At 35.6% G+C, this 14,773-nt stretch overlaps 1 protein-coding gene across 4 annotated transcripts in view; it reads left to right on the top strand.

Moving 5' to 3' along the window:
* The window catches only part of LOC137021686 (band 4.1-like protein 1), a 660,940-nt gene that overhangs the window by 416,356 nt on the left and 229,811 nt on the right, over window positions 1-14,773 (top strand). For all 4 annotated transcript variants that reach the window (XR_010895347.1, XM_067388496.1, XM_067388498.1 and 1 more), the window contains one exon: window positions 7,115-7,330. Coding sequence is in view for 3 of the 4 variants with exons in the window: in XM_067388496.1 (XP_067244597.1) it covers window positions 7,115-7,330 (216 nt within the window). In the remaining variant the exon portion in view is untranslated. The remainder of the gene's footprint in view (window positions 1-7,114; window positions 7,331-14,773) is intronic.

Raw genomic sequence — 14,773 nt, 5'->3', positions numbered from 1 at the left:
TCTGCTTACAGAATGGAGGTTGAACAGCTGGCTGTCTGGTGCAGTCTTAACAACCTGGAGCTCAACACGCTCAAGACAGTGGAGATGATCATGGACTTCAGGAGAAACCCCCCTACTCTCCCCCCACTCACCATCATGAACAGCACTGTGACTGCAATGGAGTCATTCAGGTTCCTGGGCACCACAATCTCCCAGGACCTGAAGTGGGACAACCACATTCAGTCCATTGTGAAAAAGGCCCAGCAGAGGTTGTACTTCCTTCGCCAGCTGAGGAAGTTCAACCTACCACAGGAGCTGCTGAAACAGTTTGTAACACAGTTCAGTTCGTAGTTGGGGAAGGAAGAGGACAGGGTCGGCGAACAACTGCTGACTGAGACTTTATTAATTCTCAAAGGCTTCAACAGAAAGACTGTGCAGCGCACAACAACAAAAATAAACAATCCACAAAGGGCTTCACTCCAGGTTCGGTATGCACCATCCACAAGGGCTTCTCTCCAAGTTTAGCATAAACAATCCGCAAGGGCTTCACTCCAGAACCTCGACACGACTCAGTCAGCAGTTCCCCTCTCTCTCACACACTCCTGCTTCTCACGGCGTTTTATCCTGTCTCTGCGCCAATCACTGGAATGAGAAAAAGGTGTTCGTGATTTGTATTCAACACACTCACTTACCAAGTGTCTCCCGCTATTCTCTCCGGTTGCAGACCTCGCTGAACCACGCCCCCCTCGCCACACAGTTTTACTCTGCCATCATTGAATCCCTCCTATGCACTTCATTTACCATCTGGTTCAGCTCAGTTACCAAATCTGACCTCAGAAGACTACAGAGGGTAGTCCGGTCTGCTGAGCGAATCATTGGTACAACCCTCCCCACTCTTCAAGAACTGTACTTATCCAGAGTGAGAAAAAGGGCAAAGAAAATCACTCTGGACCCCTCACATCCAGCACACTCCCTCTTTGAACTGTTGCCGTCTGGTCGACGCTACAGAGCCCTGAGCACCAGAACAACAAGACACAGGAACAGTTTCTTCTCAGGCAATCCATCTCATGAACACTTGACAAACACGGAACACACAAATCTATTATACATTATTTACTTAAAACATTTATATTTCAAATTTGCACACATCATAACTGTACATACAAATTGTCTATATTATATATTGTGGTTTGCTTTTTTTATACTTTGTCTATCTTGTATATTTGTATATTATTCTTTTACTCTTTTTATTATCTGTGTCTTGTCGCTGTCACTGTTGCACTGTGGAGCTTCTGTCACTAAAACAAATTCCTAGTATGTGTAAACATACCTGGCAATAAAGCTCTTTCTGATTCTGATTCTGATATTTTTATGAAATGATTATGGGTAGGTTTAGAGGTAGGAGTGGGATTAGCAGCTAAAAATATCTTTTTAATATTATATTGTTTGTCATTGTTTCTCATAAGTTCTCATTTTGCTACACATTTCTGTCCATTACATTGTATTCTTTTTCTAGAACAATGGTTTAGTTTTGGGTAGGGTAAATGAACCTAAAATGTCTATAACGTTAAATGTAAAATGGAAAATTATTTAGCTGACTTTATGATATGAAAGATTTATAAATATTTTGTTTTAGGTGTAAAAATGTAATAATGCTACGTTCATATGTTGTCAACACATATTGTACGTTTCAACATCTATCCAAACATTCAAAAAAGTATGTTTTGTTTTCCACACAACTTTGATTTTACCTAAAGGGAAATGTTTTATAACCCATTCATGATATATTATGGATGTTTATAAGAATACCTAACTTTTGTTACTTTACTTGAAGCAGACAAAGACCACTTCTAAATAATATTAATACATTATAAACCATTTTAAATGTTTATAAGAAGTAATTTACTCTATAACTTAAGGATAAAATTATGTTCATTGTGTGTTATTGTTACGTGACGTGTATGCAATAGAGATGAAGCACAAATGGATATCCACAAATCAGGGGATTTAATGAAGAAACACGGAGGCGAAGCATAACACCACATACAATATAACATTAAGAAGAGACAAGGAGTGAAGGGAGTGAGTCCATATATATAGGGAGTGATAACGAGGAAGTCCAGGTGTAGATGATCAGTGATCATGGGAATAGGAGTCCAGGAGACAAGGGATCTGTGACAGTTATAAATCATCATACTCTTAATAGTTATAACTACAGAGAGGTAAGTATTATTATTGTTGTTATGAATATTCATTAGATGATACAAGACATTATAAGCTTTTTTATAAGACATTATTTCTGCATTAAAAATAACATTATGATGCATAATGGATGCAGGCTTCAGAAATCGGAGAAAAAGGACTTTTCCCCAATGCATCTAGTATGTTACACAGCTGTTAAACTGAATATACAAAGCGAAGCAAACTTTTTTCTTAAATATCCGCAACACAAACGTCTCAGGTTACGTATGTAACCATGGTTCCCTGAGAACAAGGAACGAGACACTGCTTTTGAAAACGCATTGGGGAACGCCTCCTCATGAAACGTGTCTGAAAACAATATCAACTCACGACAATCCTATTTACATTCATTCATTTGGAAGACGCTTTTATCCAAAGTCACTTACAAGTGAGGAATGAAACAAGCGAGTCGTCATGACGAGGCAAGTAGACAAGAAGTGCTCATAATACAAGTTATAGGCAGTGCTCAGATTATCCTAAACTACAATAGAGAGGGATTAAAGGAAGTGAAAGGATAGGAAAAAGAAGATTTTTTTTAATTTATTTTTTATTTTTTTTAGATGAGCTTAAGTGCTCACGAAAGAAATGGGTTTTCAGCTGTCTTTTGAATATTGCCAGGGATTCCGCATTCCGGATGGAGGCAGGAACAGTGAATGAGAATGTTCTGGAAAGTGATTTCGTGCCTCTCTGTGATGGTACCACAAGCCTTCGCTCCTTTAATGAGCGCAGGTTTCTGGTAGGAGTGTAGACTCGTAAGAGTGAGTGGAAGTAGGAGGGTGCTGAGCCTGTGGTAGATCTGTAAGCAAGCGTCAACACCTTGAATTTGATGCGAGCAGCAAGTGGTAGCCAGTGAAGAGAGATGAAGAGAGGCTTGACGTGGGCTCTTTTGGGCTCGTTGAAGACGAGACGTGCTGCTGCGTTCTGAATCATTTGTAGAGGCTTGATTGTGCATGATGGCAGTCCAGCCAGAAGTGCATTGCAGTAATCAAGCCTAGAAATGACCAGGGCCTGGACCAGAAGTTGTGTTGCATGTTCTGTTAGAAAGGGCCTGATTTTCCTGATGTTGTATAGTGCAAATCTGCTATTGGCCGGCAACAGCCTATGACGTCATCATTGCGTGACCCAAAAGTATATAAGAAGCACCTAGTGAACCAGTTAGTACCTTATTGTCTGAAGGGACTGTTCAGCAGACAGCCCTGATGCATGGCTAGGAAATGCAGTGTCTCTTTCCCTGTTCTCAGGGAACCATGGTTACATACGTAACCTGTGACGTTCCCTTTCAAAAGGTAACTCAACACTGCATTCAAAAACGTATTTGGGAACGATATACCCACGCTGCCATGCTTGAGGGGAGTGCATGCCAAGAAAGGCTAGACAAACGTCAGAACTAGCAGTTTCAACTGAAATGCCAGAACCACTCCCTCTATGGGTCACACATAGGCTGTCAGTGACAGCATCATAGCATCGTAGCTTGGGCTGCTGGCCAACAGCCCAAGCTATGAGCCTCAAAGAGGCCTTCCACAGAAGGCCTACCAAGGCTGCTCAAAGGCTTCTGGACCCAAGCTTCTTTTCAAAGAAAAGAAGGTACCTTTAACCCTCTGGGATCTGAGGATTTTTGGGGCCCTGGAGAAGATTTGACATGCCCTGACATTTGTGCTTTTTTCAGTTGTTCATAAACATATTAATGATAAAAGTGTCATTACACTGTATTCAGCACAAACTAGGCTACAATAATACGTGAGGAACATGTATGTACATGTTTGTGTATTTGAAGGAATAACATTTATGCGTGGATACTGAAAAAAACAAAAAACTTAAGTCAAGTCAAAAATTTATTTATATAGCGCTTTTTTTTTTTTTTTTACAATTCACTGAAATAAGGCCAAAAAAATATATTAAATCTGTGTTCACAAGACTTCTGGGTATTGGAGGTTACAGTGTTTTGCTTCAAAATGATGTAAAAATTATCCTGCCTACCCGTTCATATAAAACAATAGATATATTTAAATTTTCTAAGACACTTTTTGTTAAGAAACGCAGTGTGCAAAAGATCTGCATAAGGACCTGTAATGACCTGCATATTAATGAGCTCTTTCAGTCAGGTAGGCTGTGAAAAAACCCTCTGTGATAATGCTGATAACAGGATTAATGTCCATGTGATGTGATGATTTTTGTGATCTCATGCATGCACATATTATTGCACATGATGTGAAGAAAATTTTGTATAGGCATATGTTAAATTACAGTACCAGTCAAAAGATTGGACACATTTTTTTTAAAAGAAGTCTTAAGTCTCTAACCAAATAATGGTTTTCTATTTTAATATACTTTAAAATATAATGTATTTCTGTGATGCAAAGCGTCAGAACATTCCTACCTCTTTGGCATTTCGTGTAGGCTAATACATTTTTTTTTATATTGTATAGCCTAAATGTTAATGTGCACTTGACAAACTATACATCATTAAAAAGATCTAAGACTAAGCTTCAAAAGACTCTTAAAATCTTATATTGACCGTAATTTCTTAATATGCTTAGAGCATGCACATTTGGAGAAATATTGATAGATTCTCATGTTTGTCAATTTTCTATACAGAGGAGTAATATTTATTCAATATTTGTCATCCCTGTGAGCGCTGGATGCTGTTTTCAATTCATACTTGCAGCCAGAGGGTGCTCTGTGCACCTTTAGTCCACAAATATCTCAGTAAAAGAAGAGGCATTTCATGTGACATTCCAGGAACTTACAGAGGCTTCCAGAGATAGCTTTAACATCCAGATAATAAAGATAATAGATACACGATTGAGATGATGTATACATGTATTGCCTCAGAATTTGCGTCTGATTAGCGCTGGCTCCAAGGGCGTGGCCGCATTAGTGGATAATGAGCTGAATCACGGGCATCTAACATCTCTTTTCATACAGATTACATAAACAGAGAATTTTTGTTTTCGATTTGACATACACGATTTAAAACCTGACATTTCAACGTTTCTTTAGACATAAGTCTATTTTTTTTGTGATTAGTATTCACTAAGTTACCGTTCATTTTCTGAGAACTATCAGTTTGGACTTCGTTCAGAGGGAGACGAGAGATCACGTATCATGTTTGTTTTCTTTATTTTACAATAAGCACAACATTTTGTTTTTACTCTGAGTGTACACAAATAAACAAAATATTCCACAGATTAAAATGGTGTATAATTCTTAATTATATGTGCAACATTGACAGAGTATTTTGAGTCTCTTTCACACTGGTAAGAAAAAAACGAGGTGGTATCGCTGATGATACTGCCGACTCCAGATTGTTAAGCAAGAAGAGTACAAACTTAGACCATCATGCTCTGAAGGAGGCCCCAAACAGATGTCAACACTATGGTACACAGATGCACACACTTCCTGAAACGTTTGTCAGACCTAATTTGTCTTGCCTTAACCCTCAGGGGTCGGAGGATTTTTGGGCCCTGGAGAAGTTTTGACATGCCCTGACATTTGTGCTTTTTTCAGTTGTTCATAAACATATTAATGGAAAAAGTGTCATTACACTGTATTCAGCACAAACTAGGCTACAATAATATGTGAGGAACATGTATTTACATGTTTGTGTTTTTGAAGGAATAACGTTTATGCGTGGTTATTGAAAAAACAAAAAACTTAAGTCACTGAAATAAAGCCCAAAAATATATATATATAAAATCTGTGTTCACAAGACTTCTGGGTATTGGACGTTGTAGACCAAAATGAGGTACAAATTATGCTGCTTGCTTGTTTATATAAAACAATAGAGAGATTTAAATTTTCTAAAACATCTTTGGTCAAGAAACACAGTATGCGTGGAGGCGTGAATCATCATGAATAATGGGTCATTTACACCTGAGAAGACAAAAGAATCGCATAAAGAGCTCTAATGACCTGCTTAAATAATGAGCTCTTTCAGTCAGGTAGGCTGTGAAAAAACCCTCTGTTGATCATGTCTCAAGCTCATCATAATGTAAATCAAACTTACAGAAAAAACAGCAAAACTGTGAAATATTATTACAATTTAAAATAATGATATTCTGTTATATTCTTTGAAATATAATGCATTTCTTTAAAGCAAAGTATCTGAACAGTTATGTTACGAAGATATTCCACAGATTAAAATGGTGTATAGCTCTTAATTGTATGTGCAACATTGACAGAGTATTTTGAGTCTCTTTCACACTGGTAAGAAAAAAGACCCGAGGGAGTTTGATATCGCTTGCTTTCAAACAAAAAGGCGCTCTAGGCGCTCCTTATATACTACCGGGTCACACTATGACGACGTCGTAGGCTGTCGCCGGCCCATAGGATTGTCGTGAGTTGATATTGTTTTCAGACACCGGTTCATGAGGAGGCGTTCCCCAATGCGTTTTCGAACACAGTGTTAAGTTCCCTTTCGAAAGGGAACAACAAATTGTTCGTCACTACAGCAACACTAGATGTCAACACGTCAAGTTCGCACAGGGCCTCACAAATATAAATATAAATAAGCACAGGAAGGCAAATCGTCTTCATGAGAATATACATTGTCTTCCTGAAGAAGAAAAATTGAAAAAAATAAATAAATAAATAAATAAATTTAAAAAAGTGGGTGGGGCTAATAAATTGCCATGATTCTATACAGGCTTCAGACATTTAATTGTAAGGTGTCATTACAGTATCTGTAAAAATATATTTTGTCATTCCAACTGACATTCCCATCACTAAAGAGATGTTTAAAATCATCGACTGTATTGGTTCCAGTTTCATTTTTAATGAAGTTTCTAGAAAATGCTGTGTAAAGTAAACATATTGCAAAAGCAATTATTAAAAAGTAGTATGTTAGTATAGCACTCTGAGGTAAGAATATGACAAAAAATTTGTTCTGTTCTAGGTACTACTTGTGTTTGCAGCTGCGAAATGACATCCTCTCTGGCCGTCTACCCTGTTCCTTTGTCACACATGCTCTGCTGGGATCCTACACCGTGCAGGCAGAACTAGGAGACTTTGATCAAGACCATGGCTCTGACTATGTCAGTGACTTTCGCTTCGCCCCCAACCAAACACGTGAACTGGAGGAGAGGGTGATGGAGCTACACAGAACTTACAGGTCTGAGAGAAATATTACAGATTGTACTTGTTTATTGTCAAAAAAGCAGTAGTGAACCGTGACTTTTGAATCTTGGCCCTCTCACCCCCTCCCCTCGATTGTAAAAAAAAAAAAAAAAAAAAAGTAAACCTCATGCATCCTCACACAATCGGTGTGTGCATTTCAGTGGAATATGGTGACATCTGGCCACAAAACCAACAGAAATGAATGTAAGCCGATGCAATATGAAAGTGCTTCAGCTGATTAAATGTATGTAACAGACCATATTAAACTTATGATTTCCGAAAAATTTAACTATTATGCAGAATTACAGCAAATGTGCATGTTTGCTGAGTCAGTAAATTTATAGACTGACCAGTAATTCTGCAAAATGTTTTCTCAAATAAAGCTTAACATATACAGTATAAAACTGGCAGTGGCGGCCAGAATAAAATCAGTCATATAACCTGTTCAATTTTAAATAACTGGTAACACTTTACAATAAGGTTGTATTAGTTAACATTAGTTAATGCATTAGTTAACGTTAACTAACCATGAACAACACCTCTGTTCAGCATTAGTTTGTTTGTTAACGTTGACTCACGCATGTATTAATGCATCTATTCATGTTAACAGCGCAAGTAGTTAACATGAATAGATGCATTAGTTAATCATTGTTAACATTAAATCATGCATATATTAATGAATCTATTCATATTAACAGTGCAAGTAGTTAACATTAGTTAATGCATTAGATAACATGAACTAATCATGAACAATGCCTCTTATTTAGCCTTAATGTTTTAAGGTTAACTTACTGTACTTACATTAGTTTATGTAGCAGTTGACACATTTCTAACTCTCCACTCACTTACACTAAAATAAGGTAAAAAATACCATTGTGTACCTTATCAGCATTATTTATTAACAAGGCATTTTTTATTTATTAATGGAATTTGTGAACCTTATTGTAAAGTGTACACTATTTCAACATTAACTGATGTGTTACTACCATTTGTTGACCCTTTATTAACATGACTTACCATTAACAAAGCATTTATTAATGGAATTTGTGAACCTTATTGTAGTGTACACTATTTCATCATTAACTGATGTGTTACTAACATTTGTAGACCCTTTATTAACATGACTTACCCTTAACAAAGCATTCATTAATGAAATTAAACGATATTTTGAGCCAATAATCCACACCTACCCATAAACCTACCCATAACCATTTCTTGGTTTTCTTGGTAAATCTCCGTACAGTTATAAATAAAATAATAAGAGACAAGCGTAATCATAATAATTAATTTTTTTGCAAAAATGTCAAAAGTTGTACCGAAAGTATGTTAGTTCAAATGATGATGAGTTGCAGTCGCAGTCCTCTCTGGCGGTAATAGTTTTAATAGGGTACAGAGCAGAATTTAAGATAATAATCCATGAAAATATGATGAATCCGGCTTCTCTCCGTGAAGGCGCGCACTCAAATGTCAATCCACTGAAACACGGCATGTCGCAGTCTGTGACGAAGCAGGTGAGAACCAATGAGCGTTTGATATCAGTGCCGTAAACCATGCCGTAACGGATCTCGTGGGCTTCATTCTGCTGAGAATGAAGATGAAGAACGACGGAAAAAACGCAGAATTTGGATATGTTCCTTAGAAACATATGGATTATAAAGATTTGGAGTACAGCGAACAAATAAAGTTGATGTGATTTGTGAATTTATGTTGTGCTTTGGTGTGTCTTATGCATTGTCAGTCACTGCATAGGAGAAAACGCCTCACAGCAAACAAACTAAATATTACAAAATGGGTAAACAATTACAGACATTTTATTTTTCATTTAAATGCTTTGTTAATGGTAAGTCATGTTAATAAAGGATCTACAAATGTTAGTAACACATCAGTTAATGATGAAATAGTGTACACTTTACAATAAGGTTCACAAATTCCATTAATAAATGCTTTGTTAATGGTAAGTCATGTTAATAAAGGATCTACAAATGTTAGTAACACATCAGTTAATGATGAAATAGTGTACACTTTACAATAAGGTTCACAAATTCCATTAATAAATGCTTTGTTAATGGTAAGTCATGTTAATAAAGAGTCAACAAATGTTAGTAACTCATCAGTTAATGATGAAATAGTGTACACTTTACAATAAGGTTCACAAATTCCATTAATGAATGCTTTGTTAATGGTAAGTCATGTTAATAAAGGGTCAACAAATGTTAGTAACACATAAGTTAATGTTGAAATAGTGTACACTTTACAATAAGGTTCACATATTCCATTAATAAATGCTTTGTTGAATATAAGTAATGATAGTAAAATGCATATAAACATGAACAACATATCTGTTAATGTTCAGATGGTTTGCACTTCAGAATTATATTTACAGCCCAAATCAATGCCTTGTTAATAAATAATGCTGATAAGGTACACAATGGTATTTTTTACCTTAATTTAGTGTGAGTGAGTGGAGAGTTAAAAATGTGTCAGCTGCTACATAAACTAATGTAAGTACAGTAAGTTAACCTTAAAACATTAAGGCTAAATAAGAGGCATTGTTCATGATTAGTTCATGTTATCTAATGCATTAACTAATGTTAACTACTTGTGCTGTTAATATGAATAGACACAATGGCATTTTTACCTTTAGCGTAGATTAGTTAAAAATTATCACTCTTAGTGTGTCAACCGCTACATAAACTAATGTAAATATGCACAGTAAGTTAACCTTAAAACATAAAGGCTATTTACAGGCATTGCCCATTATTTCATATTATCTAATGCATTACCTAATGTTAACTACTTAACACTGTTAACATGAATAGATGCATTAATATATGTGTGAGTTAACGTTAACAATGATTAACTAATGTTGAACAGCTAGGTGTTGTTGGTTAGGTAATGTTAACTAATTTAATTAACTAATGTTAACTAATTGTGCAGTTAACATGAATACATGCATTAATATATCCGTGTTAACGATAATAAACATTAACTAATGCTGAACAGAGGTGTTGTTAATGTTAATTAATGCATTAACTAATGTTAACGACTTGCACTGTCAACGTGAATACATGCGTTAATATATGCGTGATTTAATGTTAACAAAGTTTAACTAATGCTGAACAGAGATGTTGTTCATGGTTAGTTAATGTTAACTAATGCATTAACTAATGTTAACTAATTGCACTGTTAACATGAATAGATGCATTAATACATGCGTGAGTTAACGTTAACAAACATTAATTAATGCTGAATAGAGGTGTTGTTCATGGTTAGTTAACGTTAACTAATGCATTAACTAATGTTAACTAATACAACCTTATTGTAAAGTGTTACCAAATAACTTTTAAAACCCAAAGTGAAATCTGAAAGGTGAATATAAATTATTTAATTTTTAATAACGAAAGGGTGTGTGAAATGTTTTGAATTCAAATATTCACAGCTTAAATATACAACCATGTTGAATTTGAAAATGAAATGAAAGCACAGTTAATGTAATGCATATTTTTTTTTAATTAGTGTAATTTAACACGCTTTTTATTTCAAAAACATTTGGCATTAATTTACTTCCATACAGTTTCCAGCAAACAATTCCAGCAGTAAAGCTCTTGATTGATGCTGTCATCCAAGGGTAGGCTATCGCTTAATTGATCTGGTTGAAATGTCCACCTCAATAAGGGCCTGTTTCCATGCGAGTTTAAATCATTCTTTTATTTATTTAAACTGTTACTGTGAACATGCACTGTGCAGGTGTAAACAGGCCCTAATGTTGACTGCAGTTTCCATAGTGAATAGCACTAGCTAGCTATTTTACCAGCATTTTTTCCCCCGATTGTGTTCCCCACAGCAGGCGGAATGTAGCTTGGGTGCCAGCCCGAACCCCGCCCACAGCATTTTTTGGACGGGAAGTTCGGTCTGGACTCGATCCATTGTGAAGTAATTATGCTCGGCTCCCAGAAGGCCGAGCCAATCAAATTGCCAGGGCAGGCTTTAATCGATGATGGACAGGCTATCTGCGGTTACGTAACCACCCACGTCATCAAAGAGCGCTTGGGTTGAATTGGTTTTCACCAACGAAAACTGCAACTGGAGAATTAAGATGTTTAGATTACGCTATCACGTCTGTAATAAAAGAAATCGACAGCGCATTAATTTTAAAAGACGAACAAAGAACCGCAATCAAGGCATTTGTCTATGGGAAAGATGTGTTTGCCGTCCTTCCAACGGGATTCGGCAAAAGTTTAAGTACAAGTTCAACATACGTCCCTTACTGCGTTGCTCTGATTGGTTGTAGGTCTATCCAATTGAGTGCAGAGTTTTTTTTTTTTTACAGGTTCGGTTAAGACACGCCCCATAATTCAAGTGCAATGGAGCAGTATCAGACTCACATTCTGCCTAGAATATGAGTATGACGAAGTCAGGCTAGGCGGAATGTGTCATACACTTACTGATAACAAGCCCCACCCATAAAAGTGATGATATGATCGGTCAATTTTCCTGTCAGTTGAAATTCTCTCATTGACTTGCAATAGCTTTGTCCTCTGTAATTTCACAGTTGGACCACCAATCACAGAACTGAAAGCTTTAGGCAAAAAAATCCTAATATAGAGAACAAAGATGTCTACACAATGCAACACAAACTGAATAGGCAGATGTGAAGAGTTTATTTCCTCAAAAAGATTTAGTTTATTGTCTATTGTCAAATTATAAATTCTTAAAATAACATTAGAACTGATGACTTTATTTTTTTTTTTTTAAGTTTTTACTTTTTAAACTGTTATTTAAAAGTTTGTAAATATTATATTTACAATAATTTAGGCACTCTTTTAATACTTAAAATCCAGAACAATTCTTGACTTGACAAATGCTTTAAATAAAGATATAATATCCTGACCACACCTATTTTCTATTCTGTTCTTTCTTGTTTTATAAATTACGTGCTTTGCCTGTCTAAACAGAAAATTGAGCAGCTGCAATTTAATCTTTTGCTTTTGACTGTACCCTGCCCCTAAAATAAAAACATCTGGAGTAAACTTTTGCCTGCATTTACCACATAATAAATCTAACAAATTAAAAAGTCTTTCACACTCCTAAAAACAATGAAAAATAGTTTCTCTAGACTCACAAAACACATATGTATCATCAGTGTTTGGATTAATGACTGAAACAAATATGATAACAGCCACAGCCCCATGTAATATTCTCCATTGTAATTCACCAGATCATTGTATCAATATTGGTTTGTACAGCACCCTCCACACTGGCTTCATTTCGTCTTTCAACCGGAGTTTATCCCTCCACACTGTATCAACCCTCCCATTTAGTGTCCCTTTATTAAAAACCTTCACAAAACATTTATACATCACTTTCCCCTCTACTTCATTCAGGTCTAAATTTTGCAGTCCGTTGAGATTTAAAAAAGGACCTGACATTTCTTTTAAGTCTGGTGTAATCCATGTTTTGGAAATGGGTCTCTTATATCCAGAGTCAGTCTTCCATTCTCAAAATCCTTCATTAAAGTCTTGTTTTCCACATATCCACTGTAGTTAATGTGTGGCGTGTTGACCTCTGACCCAACAAAGTAGCTACTGCATTTATATCGCTCATCTCAGGTCCAGCCACATTGACTATGTGCTTCAATTTCATAGGTTTAGTAGCACACAGTATCTGTGTACATTCTCACCCGCAATATCCGTGCAAGTTCCATGCATGTTCAACTCTATCGAATGCTTTTTCATGGTCAATAGAGATAAGCCCCAAATTTACCCCTAAAAGACTCTAAACACTTAAAACATCCCACATGAGACAGATATTATCTGTGATTGACCTGCTCGGAACACGTCTGTTCAAAATGAACGACCTGCACTATCACATGTCTATTAGCCAGAGTCTTGGAAAGGACTTTAAGATTCAGAAGATTTAACAACATTTAATTAAATAATACATTTTTTTTTATTAATAATTTATTAATAAAATAATAATTAACAAATAATTACATAAATAAAATCTAAATTGTGACAGGAAGTAGTCATTGTTAATATTTAAATGTACATGCAAATGCGGTATGGAATAAAATTGAAATTAAATTATTGTACTTTTACTTAAACACTGTTTAACAGGAAAAAAGCTGTATCCAATCTTGTTTAAAAATAGGCCTTTGGTGCCATCTTTTGGTTATACAATATATTACATATTTTAATTTCTTGTCCTCAAGAAAGTCTATCATATTTTTAAGTTACACATACTACATTGATTGAAAAAGAAACTCAAATGTTTTTTTTTTTTTTTTCCAATGTTAGTATTATTGTATAGAAATAAATAGTGTATAATTCAGAGGTGAATATTGTTTAATCTCAAAATACAAAATTTTAAAGAAAAAAAATATTGATCTGAAATATAGTACATTCATTTTAAATTCATTCAGGTTTAAATACCAAGCATACAATCTTAATCTTAAATCAAACAACGATTTTACGACATATGAGACCCTTCCTTTTACCCTTTTTTGTCCTTTAATCCCTTGCCATGACAACGCCATTTGATATATCATATACGCATTTGCAATTTAGCATCTTGTGTCTATGTTTCATGTTGACCGAATTTGGTGGAGATTGCATGAAGCCCCTACGAGGAGTACATAAAAACCTGATTATTCAAAAAATCCACATTCGAACCAAAATATCTGACTTCCTGTTGGTCGGAGCTAATAAATGTAAAATGGAAAGTTGTTTGGCTTAATGAGATCAATATATGTACTGAGTTTGGTGACTGTAGGTAAAACTAACCCCCCTTGTTTTGGATGACATCTCTCTGATGTGTGTGTCGAGTTTCATGCAATTTCAAGCATGCTAAGAGTCTCAAAAGCATCCAAAATAAATATTAAAGTTTGATGCATTGCCATAGCAACAGTGTTTAAAATATCAAACATATGTTCACAGGTCTACATTTGCCATGTCTGGAAATTATTCTGATGAAGTTTGAAGTAAATTGGGTAAAAATAGAGTTTAGCAGAGTTTAGCTCCAACCCTGAAAAAAAAACATTCAGCTGCCTATAGCCTTAGTCATCCTGAAGAGCTGAATTTGCTTGTTCAGGTGTGTTTGATAAAAAGGGTTAGTTCACCCAAAAATGAAAATTCTGTCATTTATTACTTACCCTCATGCCGTTCCACACCCGTAAATCCTTCGTTAATCTTCGGAACACAAATGTGACCTGATCCAGCAAAATGAGTCACAGTGACCCAAATTTCAAAATTGAGATTTTGGTATCAATGGAAAGATGAGACAATAAGCTTTAAAATGATATCCTAGTCAAAGTCATACCTTGAATGGTTTTAAAGATTATTTTAAAGATAATTATGGTCATCTGCCCTCTTTTTCCAATTGAAAACCAGAGAAAATCGCTTTTAAGTTTTTTTGTTGATATCTTTCAAAATCCATTGCA

The sequence above is a fragment of the Chanodichthys erythropterus genome, chromosome 6 (genome assembly GCF_024489055.1).
Source record: "Chanodichthys erythropterus isolate Z2021 chromosome 6, ASM2448905v1, whole genome shotgun sequence".
In the NCBI taxonomy this organism is placed as follows: Eukaryota; Metazoa; Chordata; class Actinopteri; order Cypriniformes; family Xenocyprididae; genus Chanodichthys; species Chanodichthys erythropterus.
This window is presented reverse-complemented; position numbering and strand designations above follow the sequence as displayed.